The 23,182-nt window shown below is 39.1% G+C and overlaps 1 protein-coding gene across 6 annotated transcripts in view; it reads left to right on the top strand.

Moving 5' to 3' along the window:
- The window catches only part of LOC134342318 (glutamate receptor ionotropic, kainate 2), a 534,599-nt gene that overhangs the window by 259,496 nt on the left and 251,921 nt on the right, over window positions 1–23,182 (top strand). For all 6 annotated transcript variants that reach the window (XM_063040301.1, XM_063040302.1, XM_063040303.1 and 3 more), the window contains exons 5-7: window positions 7,999–8,180; window positions 17,335–17,388; window positions 18,727–18,900. In XM_063040301.1, the coding sequence (XP_062896371.1) occupies window positions 7,999–8,180; window positions 17,335–17,388; window positions 18,727–18,900 (410 nt within the window). The remainder of the gene's footprint in view (window positions 1–7,998; window positions 8,181–17,334; window positions 17,389–18,726; window positions 18,901–23,182) is intronic.

The raw sequence follows: 23,182 nt of genomic DNA, 5'->3' as shown, positions 1-23,182 counted from the left end.
GGGTGGTGAGGCTAGAGCCCACGGTTGAGTTGGCTGACCCTACAGTCGTCATGATCCTGTGCATTGGAGCCTCCATTGCCGACAGTGATACAACGAGCCAGAACGCTCTCCCTGGTACACCTGTAGAAATTTTCAAGAGTCTTTGGTGACATACCAAACCTCCTCAAAATCCTAATGAAGTATAGCTGTTGCCATGCCTTCTTTGTAATTGCATGAATATATTGGTCCCAGGATAGATCCTCAGAGATGTTGACATTCAGGAACTTTAAACCACAAATGCTGCATTTCATGCTAATTAATCTTTTTCAGCATTTTATGCTAATTAAGCTCTCAGGCAGGCTGATCAATGTTCTATTTCCATGTGCACTTTCTGAGCTTTTGTATGTTGCTCATTCGCTATCCTTCTCTGAAACTTTGGGCAGACTTGGTGAGCAGCTTCTCGTTTTAGAGAAATGTAACCACAGCAATATTCTGTCTTGGTCTGGCTGCGGTCCACACTTGCCTGTTGATTCATCTCTGGCTAATCCTGTCTCTCAGCTGACCTCAGAATATGAGCTGAGTGATGTAAATAATGAATGCAGTGATAGATGCCATGAGTGTATCTGTTTTTCTGCAGAGGGCCTGGCCAGGTGCCGTCAGTTATGTGTTTGAAATGAGAGAGGCATGAGGGAATGGTGTATTAATGGAAGGGCCACATTGGACCATCTAGGTGCATTAAAGACAAATAAATGCTAAGATAAGGGGATAGTGGAATGCATTAGAAATGAGCCAGCAACATTTTAAATGATCACTGATTCACACTGGCAAAGCCAAGCCCTCAAGTATACCTCCTTTAACTAACTGATCCAATGGATACGGTCAGACCCTCTCCTCTTGGTATGGATGACTGATAAAGTTGTATGCAATAAAAGTTGTTTGGAGAACTGGCAAGTGTATGAGTACTTGTTTAGCCTGATAGAACTGTTAATATTTTTTTCTGAGTTTTACCCTTGGAGTGTTACTGCAGAGATCAATTTTCTGGTCACCTCTTCCGTCTGGGGCTTCATTTCTGTCTGATGTAGCTTACTGATTGTCCTGAAGGTGTTCACCTCTTGTCCTGGTTAGGGTGTGCTATGAGCCAGAGTCCATTTTTACATCTCTCCTACAGAACCATAGTTGCAATTAGTGCTCTCCAGTTTGCAAAGTTACTGAGTAGTTGAATCAACTTTTCTTTAAGAAATACGACATGAATTGGTGCCAGTTGCTTTAAATTAATGCATGCCTAGCTCCTGCAATTGCTCCCAATTCCAATGAAGAAATGGGAATAAAGGTTGTGATTGGAGCCTTCAAAGCACACAATTGCTTACTTAAGCTGTGCAGTCAAAAATGCCCATTAATGTCACTGGGACAGACTGGCGCAACACCTACACAGTGGCATTGATGCACATCTGAATGCTGGCTAATGAACCTGTAGGCTGTAAATAATTAGTCAGAGTGGAACTAAAGGCATGTGTAGGAACAGAACTGAAGACTTCTGTGTCGCACAGTGCAATGCCGTGCAACAGACATTGGAGCCGATTCACTGATACACTGTCATCTGTTCTTAATGTGGCTGGGAGGAGTCGGTGTGCCATGTTTATATGGAGTGCGAGAGGTTGCAGACCCTGTTTCAGTATCTGAAGTGGCTGCTCATCAAATTCTGGTTTCACTTCAGCCCCATACTCCTGATATATGGTCATCCAATACCAGGGGGTGGTTAGGTAGCTTGGGGGATCTCCTGGTGGGCTTGCTCCAAGGTGGCCATTCATGGGTCTGTGTGGCAGGCAGTCAAGGGCTCGTTCATGCCCGGTTGTCCTTGGAGAGAGAGCATGCGCTGTCTAAGTGCACAGTAGGGGGTTTCCAGTAATGTATTTACAATATACATTAATGATTTAGGTGAAGGGATTAAAAGTGACATTAGCAAATTTGCAGATGACACAAAGCTGGGTGACAGTGTGAAATGTGAGGAGGATGTTATAAGAATGCAGGGTGACTTGGACAAGTTGGGTGAGTGGGCAGATGCATGGCAGATGCAGTTTAATGTGGATAAATGTGAGGTTATCCACTTTGGTGGCAAGAACAGGAAGGCAGATTACTCTCTGAATGGTGTCAAGTTAGGAAAAGGGGAAGTACAATGAGATCTAGGTGTCCTTGCTCATCAGTCACTGAAAGTAAGCATGTAGGTACAGCAGGCAATGAAGAAAACTAATGGCATGTTGGCCTTCATAACAAGGGGAGTTGAGTATAGGAGCAAAGAGGTCCTTCTGCAGTTGTACAGAGCCCTGGTGAGACCCCACCTAGAGTATTGTGTTCAGTTTTGGTCTCCAAATTTGAGGAAGGACATTCTTGCTATTGAGGGAGTGCAACGTAGGTTCACGAGGTTAATTCCCAGGATGGCTGGACTGTCATATGTTGAAAGATTGGAGCGACTGGGCTTATATACACTGTAATTTAGAAGGACGAGAGGGGATCTGATTGAAACATATATGATTATTAAGGGATTGGACACTCTAGAAGCAGGAAACATGTTCCCAGTATTGAGGGAGTCCAGAACCAGAGGGCACAGTTTAAGAATAAAGGGTAGGCCATTTCAAATGGAGTTGAGGAAAAACTTTTTCACCCAGAGAGTTGTGGATCTGTGGAATGCTCTGCCTCAGAAGGTAGTGGAGGCCAATTCTCTGGATGCTTTCAAGAGAGAGTTAGATAGAACTCATAAAGATAGCAGAGTCAAGGGATATGGGGAGAAGACAGGAACGGGGTACTGATTGTGGATGATCAGCCATGATCACAGTGAATGGCAGTGCTGGTTCGAAGGGCCAAATGGCCTACTCCTGCACCTATTGTCTATTGTCTATTGTCTATTGTCTATTGAATGGTGGACCCCAGGGAATTGAGTGTTTTACAGATAATAGTAACTACATTTTAATTTCAAATTGCGAATAGTTTTATAAATCCCTGATCATTCTGTGTTTTTTGAGAGTGAATAAATTTTTGTATTTTAGTGAAGAAAAAACAGAACCTCTGTTACTAGGGGATAAAAGAATTCTATAATTTTGCAGAACAAATGGAAATTAATCTGTGTTTGACTTAACAGTACAAATACTCTTTACTTCATCAGGAATCATATTCACAGAATTTCAGTTTTTTATTTAATATTCACCTCCAGTATGAAAATAAGCTTGTACAAAGACAACAGATTGTTATACAGTTTACTCAGGTTGGAGAAGTCGAAGCACCAACTTGTGAATTAGTTTAGTTCTTCTCATATGAGCATTGTATTCTTGTGACAAATAGGAATGAATGTAACAATTGCTGAAAAAAATTACCTTGAAGTTGGAACTGACAAGGATCATAATTTAAAGTTTACTTCCTTGGTCCCTTAGTAAGAGGTGAAGTGTACAGCTCAGCTTTCCTCTGCAGATCAAGTGGTGAAATATTACTTACGTATCACCATTTAATTAAAACGTATTTTATCTGTCTTGCAATGTGGCTTGTGCTGATAGCTTGAGTCAGTCTGAGGAATAAGGAGGACTGGGAACACCTGAGGAATTTGTGATATCCTAATGAATTCTTAAGCATGTAAATTAAAGAAGGATGGTAAATTTGGACAAGATAGGATTATTTAGCTGATTCTGAAATGACGAAGTGAGAAGACTCTTCCCCACTTCTCCACTTGAAATCACTGACAGCACTTTAAATTACGAGCTTATGATTGTTTATCGATCTGATAGAGAACAGATAACAAAATAAGGAATTGTGGATCTTGCTTACAGAAATTGATACTATATTTCTCCCTTTGTGAGGGGACTTTGAATACACATTGAGTCAATGTCCTAAAGCAGTGGTTCCCAAATTTGGCAATGTTTGCCCTCCTGGGGCTGATGGGAGTTTCTAAGGGGGCGATAAAGTTAAAGGGGGTCGGGAGTAGGGTAGTCAATGGCAAGGGAACAGCTGAGGGATTAACTATATAACCATTACAGCACAGAAACAGGCCATCTCGGCCCTTCTAGAGGCTCAATTTAAGAAAATAATTACTTATAAGCATCTGATTTTCATTGCCTCAGAATTGATTATAATGATTGCCTCATCACTTGCTAACCCACTGTTCTCTTAGATTTTGCTTGAAGTGCATTATAATTGTTGAAAAGCAATGTGACACTTCTGTATTTGGCATGTCATGAGAAATCTGAACAGACGAAATACTGTTTTCCCAAGCCTGGCTTGCACATTATTACCATTCACTACTGTAGTACAGTATTAGCTCGTACGATTTCCATACTCTAATCACTCAGTGACGCAATTCCTGTGAGTTAGGGTATGGCAATCAATGTCATAAAGTTCTGAATCTTCCCTTTGATCACATTTCTCTAGCGCACAGCCCCAACTGAGATATCATGCCCCAGTTTATGTACCTTCAACCAGAGAGTGAGGTTTTGCCTGAGCTATGGTGACGTCCTAACTTTCCCTTTCATTGATCACAGCGCTTGAGGTTGAATTTAAACAATAGGCAATTGACTGTAGTCATTAATCCATAATGAAAATGGCAGAAGCAGCCCAAATGTGTAGAAGTATAGACAGAATGTGGAGTATTTGAAATATGGATTTATACCAGCACGAAGGAACCAACAGCAGCCAATGAGTCTTCTGTGTGAAAATGTTTTTTTTTTCCAAATGAGGTAATGAAACATCTAGGCTCCTTGAACATTTGAAAAAAATATGCTGTCTTTAACTTTCCTTGTCAGCCATGGTTGGGTCACCATCCTTTTAGAGTACATCTTCATTATTGGGATGTATCTATCCTGCGCCTTCTGAATTGCTTCCAGAATTTCCAACCGTTGTTTCTCTGCCAGCATCACTCCTAGTGTCCTTTTCCAGTGAACTTAGGCCAGCTCCTCTCTCATGCCCCAGTAATTCTCTTGTAATACTGTAATACTGATACATATGACTTAAGCATATTGAAATCACCCATCACAATTGTAACATTGCCCTTTTTACATGCCTTTTCTGTCTGCCGCTGTAATTTAATCCCACATACTGATTACTGTTCAGAGGCCTGTAAGTAACTCTCATCTGGGTCCTTTTTCCCTTACTATTTCTTAACTCCACTCACAAGGAGTCTACATCTTCCAATCCTAGGTCGCCTCTTTCTAAGAATTTGATTTCACTTTTACCAGCAGGACCATCCCACCCCTTCTGCCTACCTGTCTGTCCTTTGGATACAATGCTTATCCTTGGATGTTAAGCCCCCAACCATGATCTTTCAGTCACAACTCAGTGATGTCCACAAAGTCATACCCGCCAGTCTCCAACTGTGCTACCAGATCATCTACCTTATTCCATATACTGCAGACATTCAAATATATCACCATCAGCTCTGTATTCATCACCCTTTTTGATTTTGTCCCATGTTACTCCTCAACTCATCCCATTGACTGCAATTTTGTTTTCTACCTAACTCCCAAAATTCTCTCTTCCGGACCTCCTCCCTTTTCCAACTTATATTCTTGGTATCAATATGTACCATGACTTCTGCCTGCTCACCCCTTGCCTTTAGAATGCTGTGGATCTGATCCGAGATACCCCTGACCTAGGACCTGGGAGGCAATATACAAGAAGTTGCTGTTGCTCTTCTAACTATGGAATCCACTATCACTACTGCTCTCCTTTTCTTCTCCCTTCCCTTCTCTGACATAGGGCCAGACTCAGTGATGGAGACCCAGTCGCTGTGGCTTCCCACCAACAGTATCCAAAATATACTAGTTATTGAGGGCAACAGCCACAGGGGTACTCTGCACTGGCTACCTATTCCCTTTCCTTCTCCTGACAGTCACCCAGGTATCTGCTTCCTGCAACTTAACGGTGACAATCTCCCTGTAGCTCTTATTTATCACTTTCTTTTTCTCCCTTATGTTCTGCAGGTCATCAAGCTGCAGCTCTAGTTCCTTAACACGGTCTCTAAGGAGCTACACTTCTTACAGATGTAGTAATAAGGGGACTGAAAGTCTCCCAGAGTTCCCACATCTCATAAACAGAACATACCATTAACCCTGGATCCATTCTCACTGCACTAGCTATGTACTAATAGACAAAAAAGGGAAAAAAAACGGACTAGAACCTTATTTTGAGCTTCTACTTGTTCACACTGAAGTTTTTTGAGCCAGAGCCTGACTGCTCTAACACTGTCCACTCCAACAATGGCAGCTGTTACAATGGCCACTCCACTTACATCTCACTTCTTTTTATTGACCTTTGCCGAGTGCCCAAGATTTCAACCCACCAAAAAGTCAAAATGCCCCAAGCCGTTTGCTAAGGCATATCACAATATTTTACTAATAGGAGCCAATGAGCTCAGATTGGAAATCAAACCTGGGACTTTGCATATTCAGCAACGAATGAATATGCTGGCTATGAGTTGGCTAGTCAAAACCATTAGCTACATGATGTATGTAGTGGCACTTCGCTGAAGCAATTTTCTGGATGAATGGATGTGTTTCTAAACTCCTATTCTCACATCCACCCAGCTCAAAATATATTTTCTTATCCCATGCATCTAGTGATACAATGAAAGGCAGTCTAACTGAATTGACTGATATATCTCGAGACAGTTGTCAAATGAAATATTTTATTCCTTCTTACAGGAATTCCCTCAGGCAATCAATGATCAGTTTTCTTTGGGGGAGAAAACTGAGATGACAATGTCATTTGCTCTGTAAACCAACAGAGCTACATGTGCACATCTCAGCTAATGATTGCTGTTGATTAAGTACTTCAATGAAAGTTTTTGCTTTTATATTTAGAGCCTAAGGCTACCAGCCTACAGAACCAAACAGTGCAGTATACCACATAACTGCATGCAGACATTTGAATACTAAAGTGGATTGTTATTTCTATTTTTATCTTACCTTTTCACTAAATAATTCTCAGATTTATCTGAATCCATTTCTGTTCCATTTCAAGAGCAGAATTGACTTGCTTCACCACAGTTTTTAAATATTTTTATTGAGGCAGGAATGTGGATGATATTTGTGTGGCTGTGAATCAATAACTAATACACTGCACTGAAGGCAGAGTGCACTAACATTAAATAGAAAAATTGAGAAGGATTGAGTGGTGCTTTGGGTCAGAATTCTATGCTTCCACCTCTGGGACCTGGGCTTGAATCAATTGCAGTCTCTCAGCTCAACACCTGCAATCCAGCTTCTAGTGCATGTGAACTCATAACATATGACTGCACATGGTTTGGTACAAATTAATAGCAAAGTACTCAATTTCTCTCATCTTGATGTATGATAGGTAAAAAAAAATCATGTTGATGGAGCAGAGAGCTGGCTCCCTGAGGACGAGGTTAAGGTACTTATTGTGAGCTTCTCTGTACTGACTGCAATATATCTGGCTTTGAGGTTCTTCATTGCGACATCGATTGTGGAATATGATAAAAATACTAATCTTCTCGCACTGATATTCCACATCTTGAATAACAAAAAATTACCAAAAAAATGCAACATTAAGAACAGTGTATAATGAGCATGAGAGTTATTGCTGAATTGTAAATTAGTCATGTGCACTCTTTGAACTGGATTTACATCATCTTCTATTCGTCATACATTACCACGGTAACAGTCATTAAAATAAAGTATTTCAGTAGACATACCAGTCAGAGAAAAGTGTTGCCACTCAGCCAGTGGCCTTTGACCTTTCCCTGGTAAAAATGTGTGCCTGGAATTCAGGAGGTTTAGTTGCAATATTGGCACATGTGTCACACATGGGCAGAGAGCAATGGATTAGTTATCCTTAAAGAATATTCATTTGCCTCCAACAGACAAAACATCATTATATTTTTGTGTAACGTACAGCAAAGTGAATAACTGCCAATTATTTTTCTTATTCTGTGACAGCATAAAATGTTCTCTCACCCGCCCCCACACTCCACAAGGTCAGATATCTTATGTTGTATTTGCATTACTTTTTCTTCTCTTTAAGGACTGATTCGGTTACAAGAGCTCATTAAAGCTCCATCTCGGTATAGTATCCGCTTGAAGATTCGGCAGCTTCCTGCAGATACAAAGGATTCCAAGCCCTTGCTGAAGGAAATGAAAAGGAACAAGGAATTCCACATAATATTTGACTGTAGTCACGAAATGGCGGCTGGGATCTTGAAACAGGTAGGCAGTTCCGGAACCAAACCAAAAGTGCATTTGGTTAAAACAGGCTTAACTATAATTTTACCAAATAAGATGTAAGCAGATCCCGCCTCCTTGATGGATTTCAAGTACTATGAATTTTATAGACCCAGAGGAGTCATCAATATTGATGATGGTGGCACACAGATACATGTTTATTGACAAGTTGATGCTCCCGTCTTCCTGATTTGGACATTCTCCATGGGGGGAAATAGTAATGGATTTAGAAAGAGCAGATGCAAATACATTCCCCACATGAAATTCATACCATGCAACTGACAGCACAAGATTTTCTTGCTCTCTCACCTTTTATTTTGACACCTTCGTCACAATAACAGTGGCTCAGAGTCAGGTTTATTGGGTGCCATTATTCTGTCTGTGTTACCATAATGGGTTGCTTCACTTTCTTTTCTGAAGCTGCACAGTAAATAAACCAAATTTTAAGCACATTAAATAAAACCTGCAAAGTTTAGAGTCTTTCAGGTAAAAGAAGAGAAGTTCCTCTCAGCTATTTTCACTCACGCAGAAATAAAAAGAACACAAAATGCAGCAAATATTCATCAAGCCAAGTAGCATCTATGGAGGGAGAAGCAGATTTAAAGGCTCAAGCTTGAGCCCCTTTGCCGAACTGCTTTTCCAGAGTTGCTTCCAGCAAAATCCAAGCCCATTCTCACATTCAATTTTAGTAAAGTAACTATTGCAAAACAGAAGCAGCTCTGAGGGAATTTCTCGCCTCTGCTTAGTGTAGCATATTACATATTCTGTTACATCTAAACCACTGCTGTGTTGAACCCCTTTAGCTTTTGATAAATATTTAATTTTGCTATAAGCTTACAAGATATTAGCATAACTATTGCATTTTCAAATTTGTTTTGCCATTGGGAACACTTACTGTGGGTTTAGTAATATGTCAGTGATGAAGTTTAAAGTTAACATTATTATTAGCCAGGCAATATCTGCCTGGTAAAATAAGGTTGTAATTTTTACATAACCATCACCCACTGGCCTTGATCCACCACTAATCAATCTTCTCATGAGTTAATTCTTCACCTAGAAACTTAATCTTAAACAAAAATGTAATACTTTTGCAAAAAGGGGACATGAGAACCTGAATTTGATTTAATTACATGGCTTACTTTGGGTGTAGTTAAATGTTACAAAGAATTATTATTTGAAGTTATGTGACAACTTATGTAGGAGGTGAAGCTGGGCTAGTATGAGTTTGAGCTTAACGGGGTAAAATTAAACAAAGACAATTAAAAATAATGAAAGTATTTAGCAGTGTAAATAAGTTAATTTTTCTAACGGTGGGAAATAAAGAGGGTATATATATTTTTAAATGTTTTAACAGGTTAAAATACTGTAATGCTGTAATATATATTTAAATACTGTAGAAGCTCAATGCTTTCTATGCTCGCTTCGGCCATCAAAACATGGAGGAAACTTGCACAGCTCCCGATAGCCCTGTGAGCCGATGTGCGCACACGTCACCCGGTGCGGGCATGGCCCAAATGCGGAGAGAGAGACACCGAAGCGGGTCAATATTTCACAGACTTTAATGCGAACAGTGTTAAAGGAAGAAAGAAAACAATAAACGCTGGACCAAACAGGGCTGTTGACTAAAACACTCAGATCAAAAACAAAGCCTACACTGCGGCTGAAAAGAACAGCTAAGAATAAAATGAATACTGCTAATCTTCAGAGTCAGTTGACTCAGCAGTCCAATTTCTCAGGGAAGGCGGAATGCAGATAACGATGTGTAGCTATGTCCGTGTCCAAGTCTCAACAAATACTACGACAGAATGAATGGAGTTAAATACTATCACAATGAAATAATAATTAGCTGACACGTGCAGATTCATGAGTGCAATTGCCGTAACTGGATCTGTGGTTACGACAGCGCATCCTTCAAGAGGGTGAATCCATGGAAACTATCTGTCCCAGATGGAGTACCTAACCAAGTACTATAGACCTGTGCCAATCCACCAGAATGTTTACCCTCTGGCTTCAGCAGTCGAGGTACCCACCTGCTTCAAGCAGGCCTCAATAACTCCTTGTGCAATTGGGTCCATAATTTTCTCACTTGCAGATCCCAATCAGTTCAGATTGGCAACAACACCTCCTCCACAATCTTCTTCAGCATAGGTGCACCACAAGTTTGTGTGCTGTGTGCTTAGCCTTCAGCTCTAATCACTTTACACTTATGACAGTGTGGCTATGCACAGCTCCAATGCCATATTGAAGCTTACTGATGACACCACGGTCATTGGCTGAATCAAAGTTGGTCACAAATCAGCAGATAGGAGGGAGACTGAAAATCTGGCTGAGTGATGCCACAACAATGACCTCTCACTCAGTGTCAGCAAGAGCAAGGGCCTGATTATTAACTTCAGGAGGACGAAACAGGAGGTCTATGAGCCAGTCCTCTTCAGGGGAATCAAAGGTGGAGAGGGTCAGGAACTTTGAATTCCACAGTGTTATCATTTCAGAAGACCTGTCCTGGCCCCAGCAGGGTAGTGCAATTGTGAAGAAAGCATGGTAGCACTTCTACTTCCATAAATTCAGCATGATGTCTAAAACTTTGACAAATTTCAAAAGGTGTAAGGTGAAGAGATTATTTAATGGTTGCACCGTTGCCTGGTATGGAAACACTAATGCCTTTGAATGGAAATTAGTGCAAAAGGTAGTAGATACATCACAGTCCATCATGGGTAAAGCCCTCCCCACCATTGAACACATTTACACAGAGTGTTGTTGCAGGATAGCAGCATCCATCTTTTGGGACCCCCAACGCATAGCCCATGCTCTCTTCTCACTGCTGCCATCATGAAGAAGGTACAGGAGCCTCAGGACTCACACCACCAGGTTCAGGAACAGTTATTACCCGTCAATCATCAAACTCTTGAACCAGTGTGAATAACTTCACTTAACTTCACTTGCACCATCACTGAACTGTTCCCACAAATTATGGACTCACTTTGCCAGCCTCTTCATCTCATGTTCTTGATAATTATTGCTTATTTATTCATTATTATTATTATTTCTTTTTTTCTTTTGCTTTTGCAAAGTTTGTTGTCTTTTGCACACTGGTAGTTTGTCCTGCTGGGTGTGGTCTTTCATTGATTTAGTTTTGTTTCTTGGATTTACTGAGTATGCCCACAAGTAAACGAATCTCAAGGTTGTATCTTGTGACATATACTGTATGTACCTTGACAATAAATTTACTTTGAGTTACTTTGAACTTTAACCATTCCACTAAATGTGAAATGTTCATTTTTCTATTTATTTTTACCCTTTTCAGTGCAGTTTTCCTGTGTAATTCAATTTATAGTACTCCTGCTTCAATTTTTTTATTGGGAGCAGCAAATCAGTGCACATTCATGACAATTCTTGCAAAGCCATCGCAGTCTGCACCACAGATTTGAGAATACAAAGTAGTAATTTCCTGATATACACAGCAAAGATTCAAGACAACTGTTGCAGGGATGTGAATGGGAGACAACAAAGGTACAGTCACTGCTTCAACAATCATGACACTTCAACACACAAAACAATAAGGATTTACAGACAATCCTGACCAGTAACAAAAAATGAGATAATTACATTGAAGAATGCTTACTTTTATTCAACGTAAGGTCGATGAACTTGTAACCACAGCTATAGATTGGCAAGTATGATGTTGTAGGCACCACTGAACCATGGCTGAAAGAAGATTATAGCTCAGAGCTTAATGTCCAGGAATACACATTGTGTTGAAAGGACAGGAGGTAAGGCAGAAGAGGCGGTGCTGCTCTGTTGGTAAAAAAAAATTCAATCAAACCATTAGAAAGAGGTTACATAGGGTCAGAAGGTGTTGAATCATTGTGGATAGAGCTAAGAAACTACAAGGGTAAAAAGACCCTGAAAGAAGTTACATGCAGACCCCCAAACAGTAGTAAAGATGTGTTCTACAAGTTACAACAGGAGATAGAAAATACATGCCAAAAGGGAAATGTTACAATAGTCATGGGGGTTTCAATATGCAAGTAGATTGGGAAAATTAGGTCGGTGTGGGGTACTTGGAGGCACATGATAAAATAGTCCGTAGTCAGCATGGTTTCCTCAAGGGAAAATCTTGCCTGACAAGTTTGGTGGAATTATTTGATGAAATAACAAGCAGGATAGACAAAGGACAATTAGTTAATGTTCTGTACTTGAATTTTCAGAAGGCCTTTTGACAAGGTGCCCCGCATGAGGCTGCTTAACAAGTTACAAGCCCATGGTATTACAGGAAAGATTCTAGCATAGAGAAAACAGTGGCTAAATGGCAGGAGGAAAAATGTGAGAATAAAGGGAGTCTTTTCTGGTTGGCTTCTAGTGACCAGTGGTGTTCCACAGATGTCTGTGTTGGGACCCATTCTTTTTACGTTACATGCCAATGATTTGTATAATGGAATAACGCCTATGTTTCAAAGTTTGCATATGAAGACAGGTGGAGGGGCAGGTAGGTTTGAGAAAATAGGGAGACCACAGAAAGACAATTTAGGGGAATGGCAAAGAAAGGGCAGATGGAATACAGTGTTGGGAAATGTGTGGTTATGCACTTTGGTAGAAGAAATGGAAGTGTTGACTATTTCCTTTTTTTTCCTTTTTTCAATTTTTAAAAATTAATTTTCTACATAGGAGAATACAGAGTTTAAGAAAAAAGAAATATATCAAATACATTATACTGAATCGTACATACAAACTCCTCTATATTCATACAAATTGATTAATTACATAATACTGAAATATAGTAAATTTATTATACGGGAAAAAAATCTAACCCACTACCAAGACTGAAACTGATTAGTAAAGAAGAAAAAAGAAAAAAGTATATTATCTTTTCCAATATTTTTATTAATTTATATACAAGAATACAGAGTACAGGAAAAAAATATATATGTCAATACATTAGATTAAATTGCTTATAAAGACTCCTTACCCTATATTCATACAAATCAATTGGTTCGTAACATTGAAAAATAATAATTTTTTTATATTAAAAAAATCTAACCCACTACCAAGACCGAAGCTGATTAATAGAAAAAAAGAAAAAAGGTTGTTAGTCGTCATCTGTGCTTTAACAGCAAATCAAAGGTTTTGAAAATAATTCAGAAAATGTCCCCACAATGTTTGTAAGTCTTGATTAGATTCAAAGATTGAACATCAAATCTTCTCTAAATTTAAACATGACATCACATCATGTAACCATTGGGCATGAATAGGAGGGGCCATATCTTTCCACTTAAGCAAAAGCGTCCTTCTGGCCATAAGAGACATAAAAGCCAAAATGTGCAAATCAGATGGCTCCAAAATAATATCCTTTCCTCCAACAATACCAATTAAAGCAGACAAAGGATTAGGCTTGAAATTTACTTTAAAAAGTATCGAAAAAGTTTGAAATACTTCTTCCCAATATTTTCCAAGATTCGGACATGTCCAAAACATATGAATGAGTGAAGCTTCTCCATTATTACATTTATCACAATACGGAGATATATCTAGATAAAAATTAGTCAACTTATCCTTAGTCATATGGGCCCTATGGACCACTTTAAATTGAAGGAGAGCGTGATGGGCACTTAACGATGAAGTGTTGACCAATTAAAAAATTTGATTCCAAGTTTCCTCAGAAATTGAAGTCTGTAAATCTTGTTCCCAAAGATTTTTAATTTTATCTAAAGGAACACTTCTCATTCCAAACAGCATATTATAAATGTTAGATATAGATCCATTATAAAAAGGTTTCAGATTAAAGATTACTTCTAGCAGATTCTTATCAGGACTTTTAGGAAATGTTCTTATTTGTGACTATAAAAAATCTCTTATTTGTAGAAACCATAGAAACCATAGAAAAACTACAGCACAGAATCAGGCCTTTTGGCCCTTCTTGGCTGTGCCGAACCATTTTCTGCCTAGTCCCACTGACCTGCACACGAACCATATCCCTCCATACACCTCCCATCCATGTATCTGTCCAATTTATTCTTAAATGTTAAAAAAGAACCGGTATTTACCACCTTGTCTGGCAGCTCATTCCACATTCCCACCACTCTCTGTGTGAAGAAGCCCCCCCCAATGTTCCCTTTAAACTTTTCCCCCCTCACCCTTAACCCATGTCCTCTTTTTTTATCTCCCCTTGCCTCAGTGGAAAAAGCCTGCTTGCATTCACGCCATCTGTACCCATCATAATTTTATATACCTCTATCAAATCTCCCCTCGTTCTTCTACGCTCCAGGGAATAAAGTCCTAACCCATTCAACCTTTCTCTGTAACTGAGTTTCTCAAGTCCTGGCAACATCCTTGTAAACCCTCTCTGCACTCTTTCAACCTTATTAATATCCTTCCTGTAATTTGGTGACCAAAACTGAACACAATACTCAAGATTCAGCCTCACCAATGCCTCATACAACCTCATCATAACATTCCACTCTTATACTCAATACTTTGATTAATAAAGGCCAATGTACCAAAAGCTCTCTTTACAACCCTACCTGCCTGTGATGCCACTTTTAGGGAATTTTGTATCTGTATTCCCAGATCCCTCTGTTCTACTGCACTCCTCAGTGCCTTACTATTTACCCTGTATGTTCTACCTTGGTTTGTCCTTCCAAAGCGCAATACCTCACACATGTCTGTATTAAACTCCATTTGCCATTTTTCAGCCCATTTTTTCCAGCTGGTCCAAGTCCCTCTGCAAGCTTTGAAAACCTTCCTCACTGTCCACTACACCTCCAATCTTTGTATCATCAGCAAATTTGCTGATCCAATTTACCACATTATCATCCAGATCATTGATATAGATGACAAATAACAATGGACCCAGCAGTGATCCCTGTGGCACAGCACTAGTCACAGGTCTCCACTCTGAGAAGCAATTCTCTACCACCACTCTTTGGCTTCTTCCATTGAGCCAATGTCTAATCCAATTTACCACCTCTCCATGTATACCTAGTGACTGAATTTTCCTAACTAACCTCCCATGTGGGACCTTGTCAAAGGCCTTACTGAAGTCCATGTAGACAACATCCACTGCCTTCCCTTCGTCCACTTTCCTGGTAATCTCCTCAAAAAACTCCAAATAGATTGGTCAAACATGACCTACCACGCACAAAGCCGTGTTGACTCTCCCTAATAAGTCCCTGTATATCCAAATGCTTGTAGATTCTGTCTCTTAGTACTCCCTCCAGTAACTTACCCACTACCGACTAGATATCGGAAATAATCAGTTTTGGGTAAACTATATTTAGTTGACAATTGTTCAACTGAAAAAAGACCTCCCTCTACAAACAAGTCCTGTTTTTCCTAATTTTTTTTAAACCCTGTATGATTGATGTGGCTTTTAAAGAATGGGATAGATTAGGTATTAAATGCTTTCAGGACTTGTTTGTAAAAAGTATATTATTAGCCGTCATCGGTGCTTTAATGGCAAATCAAAGGTTTTGAAAATAGTTCAAAAAAGGTCCTCAAATGTTTGAAAGTCTTGATTAGATTCAGAAATTGAACACCGAATCTTCTCTAAATTTAAACATGACATCACATCACGTAGCCATTGAATGTAAGTGGGCGGGACTGCATCTTTCCATGTAAGCAAAATAATTAGGAAAAATGGGACTTGAAAGAGAAAATCTCAATAAGCCAAAGTATTTTTGGAGTTGTACCCAAATTCTCATAGTATGTTTAACTAGCAAGTTGTCAGTTAACTTACTCAGGGATAAAGGAACTGAGGATCCAAAAAGAGAAATAATAGAAAATTTATTAACAGAGGTAGCTTCTAAAGAAACCCACATGGGACAATCCTCACAATTAATGTAATATAACCAAAATGTAAGATTACATATATTAACTGCCCAATATTTTCTAATTGGAGAGAAAATACATAAATCTGAGCTGCAATAGATTTGGGAATCCTTGTGCAGGATTCCCTAAAGGTTAATTTGTGAGTTAAGTCTGTGGTGAGGATGTTAAATGTGATGTAAACATTCATTTCAATATAAAAGCGAGGATATAATGTTGAGATTTTATAAAGCATTGGTGTGGCCTCACTAGAAGTACTGTAAACAGTTTTGGGCCCCTTAGAAAGGATGTGCTGAAACTGGAGAAGGTTCCCAGGAGGTTCACAAAAACGACACCAGGATTAAACACTTGTCGTATGAAGAGTATTTGATTGCTCTTGGTGGGTATTCACTGAAACTTAGGTGAATGAAGGATGACCTAATTGAAACCTATTGAAAAGCCTTGATAGAGTGGATGTGGAGAGGATTTTTCCCACGGTGGGTGTGTCTAAGACCAGAAGACACGGTCTTAAAATAGAGGGATATCCTTTTGGAATAGAGGTCAGGAGCAATTTCTTCAGCTAAAGAATAGTGAATTTGTGGAATTCATTGGCACAGGAAGCTGTGGAGGCCAAATCATTTTGTATATTTAAGGCAGAGGTTGACAGATTCTTGTTTGGTCAATACAAGAAGGGATATGGGTGTGGAGGTGGAGGTGGAAGGCAGGGGATTGGGGCTGAAGGGAATAATGAATCAATCATGATGAAATGGCAGAGCAGACTCGATGAACCAAATGGCCTAATTCTGCTTCTGTATCTTATGGTATTATATATGTGGCTGGGTAATAAAACAGTACTAGAATATTGCCCCCAGTGTTGCAAGCAGATTTTTATTAGAAAGGAGCAAAAGGAAACAAGTGCAAAAGAAACAGTTGCTTTGAATTATGCCATTCTAGTTATGTTGGTTCAAGGAAGATTTACTGCTTTTCTATCTGAAACTTGTCTTTGTACTGCTTTGTATTAATGAGCATAGAACCTTGTTCATTTTGAATACAATTTCCCAATTGAATACCCAACAGTTCTTATATGCCATTAAGCCTATTTGTAACTGTACTAAGGCCCCTAATGATGAGACTCTAATAATATAGAATGGCTGAGTGGCTGAATCATACTTCCACCATTTTTAATGTCAGATTGACAAACATGTGGGGGTTTTCAATTGGTTTGTTCTCATTATACTGTGAAAGTCATATTATGTTTTTTTCTCTGTTGGTTTGCTCTGAATATTTCCCTTAATATGTAGGTGTTGGAACTTGACTTGTCAATTCATTTCTTTCTCAGGCTTTGTCAATGGGAATGATGACTGAATATTATCATTACATTTTCACTACCTTGGTAAGCAATTGAACAATTTAATGTCATTACATGATGTGTAAGGAAGATGCTCATTTATGAATGGCTGATTTGTTTTCACCTTATTCTCTTTCATTTCACCAATGTCATGCATTGGAAAAGTGCCAGTCGACAATAAAACTTGAGCAGCAGCATTTTATCATTTTGTTCTGCAGATTTACATCAATATTTTGTATTGTTTCTATGGAATATCAGCCTTCCCAGTATCTTAGAACTCTGAACATCCTCACTTGTCTCAAATTTACCTTTTCCCCAGTGTAGTTTGCAGCTTAAATTTGCTCCCTTACTATTGGTGACGTCAACATTGTAGAACTGGTGTAGCCTCATCCACAGTTTCTAACCACAATTGCTTTCAATATTATTAAACTTACATTGTGAAAATATTGTAACCTGGATCACTGATTACTGAGTCATAGAGCACTACAACACAGAAACAGGCCCTTCGGGCCAACTGATCCATTCTGACCAAATGGCCCATGCAAGTTAGTTCCAATTGCTTGTTTGGAGGCCTGTTTCACTCTTCCTATCCATGTACTAAGTCAAATGTCATTGAAATGTCATTATTGTTCCTGATTCAACAACTTTTCCTGGCAGCTCATTCCACATATACAACACCATCTGTATGAAGAAGTTGAACCTCAGGTATTTTTTAAAATCTTTCCCTTCTCATCTGAAACCTATGCCCTTTTGTTCCCTTTCCCTGGGAAAAAGACGGTGAGCATTCACGTTATCCATACCTCTCAGGGTTTTTTTATACACCTCTGTAAAATCACCTCTCAGTCTCCTACATTCCAATGAACAAAGTCTTAGCCTGCCCAACCTTTCGTATAACTCGGGTATATTTAACACCTGTAACACTGCAGTGTTTAATTTATATAAATATCTCCTCTCAAATCTAGATTGCTTACTTCCTGAAAAGACAGAAAGACAACCCATGGGGTCACTAGCATAGACAAACTTCCTTCAAAATCATACAACATCCTTATTCACTGATTCTTTTCAGTTGCTGTTTTAACATTCTGAGATCAACTTCCTGGAAGAACTTAGTATCTTCGAACTTTGAACATCCTCACTTGAACAATTTATTGTCAGTACAATTCTTACGCTCCATGATTGTATCTTTGGAGGAGGTCAACATTCACTTCAGTTAACAAAGGGTAAAAGTTGCTGTCCTTCATCGATATAGTCATAAATATTGAATGGAAAACAAAGTCACATCTTTCATTTGGATTAAATGTAGTTAAAAAGGAAGGAATACAGTAACAGAATATTTAGTCCAGAATAAACAACAACTTGTCTTGATGCTGGATGTTGTTTCAGGATATTTTTGCCTTGGACTTGGAGCCTTACCGTTACAGTGGAGTGAATATGACGGGGTTCCAGATTCTCAACACTGAGAACAGCCAGGTCGCCTCCATAATTGAGAAATGGTCAATGGAAAGATTGCAAGCCCCTCCCAAACCAGGCTCAGGCTTGCTGGATGGCTTCATGACGGTATGAGAAATGGTGTTGCATGCTAACACGTTGTAAAAAATGTCAGTTTTATTCAATTCAAGAAACAATAATGTGACCACAGTATGAAATGAAATTCATTATCTTATCATACATGCTGAAGATTGAAATGAGAAAATTGGCCCTAATTGTATAGCTTTTGCCATTACTTACCAATCAAAAAATAGAGAACTTCAGCGGGGCACTCTTTAAGCACTAGCTCATATCTTGTGGATGGTATTGGAATTCACAAGCTTGTGCAGCTGATTTCCTGCTCTACTGCTACATTCATCATTCTTCAGGTCAGAGCTTAGATGCACTGAACTGAGAAGCTGATGGTGGGTTAGAGATCATGATGGAAGAAGAGGACTCCCTGGGATAGAGTTGGTGCACTTGGAATATTCTTCCCTCACAGAAAATTTGCAGAAGGAATGACTTGTGAGCTGTTGAAAAATCTTAAAACACAAGAGATTCTGCGGATGCGGGAAATTCTGAGCACAAATGTTGGGGGAGCTCTGCAGGTCAGGCAGCATCTATGGAGAAGCTGCGTGACCTGCTGAGTTTCTCCAGCAATTTGTGTCTGTTGAAATGTCTACTTTGTTGTTACCACGTTGGAGCTGAAACATTTTCTCCAATATTCTCTGCAAAATGATGTGGTATGGACAGACTTTAAAGGTGCAGTTAAGCAGGCTTGTTTTAGTTGGGGTGTATATTTCTTCTCAACTCTTTTCACGGTCCATATTCCCTCTACACCCTCAGTGCTGATGCAGTGTTTCAACCTGAAATGTTGAACATCCCTTTGCCTCCATAGATGCCACTTGATCTACATTGAATTCCTTCAGCAATTTGCTTTTGGCTCCTTTAGAGACATCATCAGTTTGCTACTGATTGTAAAGTTTGGACCAATGTATATTCGTGGCATGGACCACCTTATACATCTATTCTACACTGGTATAGTTAAGTTAATATCACCAACAAAACCCGCAGCCAATGCTGATTGCTGCAAAGCCTACTGAGCAAATTTCAATCAGTTAAAAATGAAAATATCATTCACTACTACCATATTATGAGCACCTAATCAAACTTTTATTTTGAAGTCTACTGTTTTAACTGACAGTTTAGATTTACAAATCTATTGAAGTGTTGTTTTTAGGACTACAGAATTATATAAGCATAATTTTGCTAGGACACATTTAGTTTTTTTTTGCTTGTGCTGTTCTCATTACAAGAATTATTTAATGAAGTGAAAAAAGTCAAATATGATACTTGCCTTTTAGGATGACCAGTAAAGTGTTTTTATTATATTTGGAAATCTTGAGAATTTGTGTTGCAAACTTAAAAAGCTTAAATGCACTGAGAATTGGTATATTGAGTCATGAGGGAGTTCCAGATTATTTTACCCAATCATATACATTTTAATAATTGGACAATTTAGAGAGAAACTCCCATGAAGCTAGTGCAGATTTCCAAGTTGTATTCTAAATGCTACAATTTTTAGATCGCTATGTATTTGATTTATTTTTACTATTTATCTTTGTGCACTTAAACGTGGAATATTGAATGATTTCCTTTCGTACTGACGTGCTAACAAGAGAAGCTGAAAGCAGTTAGCTCCAAAAATAGCAAGTTGAAGGTATCCGATATTGTAGAAACTGTAAGACTGGGAAGCTAAAGGCTGTGATGCTGAAAATCATTGAAAAAATGCAGTTACTGGGCACTGGAGTTACTGGGTAGCTCAGTTAGCATTTTCAGAGAGAAGAGATGAGGAGGAAGAGGTTCTCGCTCACATGTTGTGCTCTGCTTCCAAAATTCAGGTCATTGACTAATAGAATTTAATTTTGGAAGTGAAATGCAAGATGCCATCTCAATTGGACATTTTGCACAAGTGGCCAACATTGAATTTCGACTCCTTTGGTAAATACTACGATACAGCCAATTGTGACAACTGTTTCCATTTTTAGCAGCTTCTTCTCCGCACTTCTCTGCAAACCCAGGCCTTGTATTCTCACACGTACCTTTTTCCATCTAATCTCTTTGCCATGGAAATCTTTAAGTTACTTCAGAAGGCCTGCTCTCATCTCCTGTTAAAATCATTTCAGCCATATAGCTGCCTCCTGTCAGTAGCCATTTTATTAGGTACACCTGTACACCCTCTGTTTAATGCAAATATCTAATCAGCCAATCATGTGGCAACAGCACAAAGCAAAAATACATACTGATGTGATCAAGAGATTCAGTTGTTGTTCAGACCAGACGTCAGAATGGGGAAGAAATGTAATGTGAGTGAGATTGGCTGTAGAATGATTGTTAGTGCCAGATTGGATGGTTAGAGTATCTCAGAAACTGCTGATCACCTGGGGTTTTCACATAAGATGGCGTGAAAGGCAAAACAAAAATTACAGCAAGCAGCAGTTCCATGGGCAAAAACAGCTTGTTAATGACAGAGGTCAGAGGAGAATGGTCGTGCTCTTTCAAGCGGTCAGGAAGGTGACAGTAACTCAAATAACCACGTGTTACAAAAGTGGTGTGCAGAAGAGCATCTCTGAACACACATGTTGAACCTTGAAGTGGATGGGCTCCAGCAGCAGAAGACCATGAACATATACTCCATGGCTATTTTATTAGATGGCTCCTGTATTTTGGTTATTTTCTCTTCCTTTTGTTCTCTTTCCTTTCATGAAGCTTCTTTAAAAATTGTTGATTTATTGTAACAGAAAGAGCACTCCAGCCATTAATGGATTTGTTTTCCCTCTGAATGGAGACTGACCTGCTAAGTATTTCCAGTAATGTTCCATCCTTGCTACAGAAACTTCATTCAGTTATGATCATGTAAAATTTACATTGAGAATGACTGATCTTTAGTCACAGTAATGTGAACAAAGTGGTTCAAAGTTGAACCTACCTTAATAAACTACTTAATCTGCCTGAAGTCTTGCATGCATAATTAAAATGATCTAACAAGCCTTCCAACTTCATTAGCATAACTCTCCCTTGTTAATTACCTTAGCTATCATCTGTTTTAACTTGTGTACTTTAATGTTTGCTGTGTTGCATTAGTTCAGAGGATGTGTTATATTATTCGTAATCTGAGGAAAGTAATCTTTCAGTCAGCAGCATCAACTGGAAAGTTATCAAACAAGATTGTCACCGAACATACCAAGAGCTAATAGTAGATTGGGAAAAAATTGGTAAAGAGCTGCTTTTAAGGCCATAAGACAGAGTAAGATTTAGGTGATTTGGCCCATCGTGTGCTCCACCATTCTGTCATGGCTGATTCATTATCCCCTCAAACCCCATTCTCTGGCTGCCTCCCCATCACTTTGGGTAGCCTCACTAATTAAGAACCTGTCCACCTCTGCTTTACATATATCCAATGACTAGGCCTCCACAGCTGCCATGGCAATGAATTCCACAGATTTTAAGAGAGTAGAAGAGCTTTAGCAAGGGGATTCTATGGCTTGGGGCCAAAGGCAACTAAAGGGCACACCTTATCAATGGTAGAACTAATAAAATTGAGGATGATGCAAATCCAGAAATGAATAGTCACAAGGATCTTTAAAGGCAAGAGCTCTGTAGATGTTTAAAACCTTCCTACATTAGGACCAACTTACAGTAATTTATTAGCCTGTCCCAACCTCCACTGAACCAAAAGAAAGCAAGTCACTGCAGACACGAGGAAATCTGCAGATGCTGGAATTTCAAGCAACACACATAAAAGTTGCTGGTGAACGCAGCAGGCCAGGCAGCATCTATAGGAAGAGGTACAGTCGAGGTTTCAGACCGAGACCCTTCGTCAGGACTGCAGGATGACCATTCAAATTTGCTACAGACAACACCCACGTTAGAATCAAGCCTGAGTTGTTCGAGCATAGCTAGAGCCACACTGTGTGTCACTGTGAAGTTTATTGAATTACAAACTAATCTGGCTGTGCATTCATCACAAATACATATTTATACAGTGGCTTTAAATGAGCAAACACACTTTGCTGAGCAGTATCAAATTAACTAAGTTGTGTAGAAGCCATGAACAAAAACTTAGCCAAAGAGATGGTAACTGTTCACTGAATTTATATTATAGATGTTGTGGTGATCAATGTCATAAGAAACCAAATTAATTTATTGGTGATTCCTTGTTAATATCCTCATCATATGGTGAGATTTTGTTTTCAACTTCTGAACATTCCTCACATTTAGTTAATGAGGGTGATCAAACATTACAATATATCACACTGCATCATTTTATTTCAGAGAATTAAAAGGTGTTTTCATGTTTCATTGTAAAGAG

This window comes from Mobula hypostoma, chromosome 2 (assembly GCF_963921235.1).
Source record: "Mobula hypostoma chromosome 2, sMobHyp1.1, whole genome shotgun sequence".
In the NCBI taxonomy this organism is placed as follows: domain Eukaryota; kingdom Metazoa; phylum Chordata; class Chondrichthyes; order Myliobatiformes; family Myliobatidae; genus Mobula; species Mobula hypostoma.
This window is presented reverse-complemented; position numbering and strand designations above follow the sequence as displayed.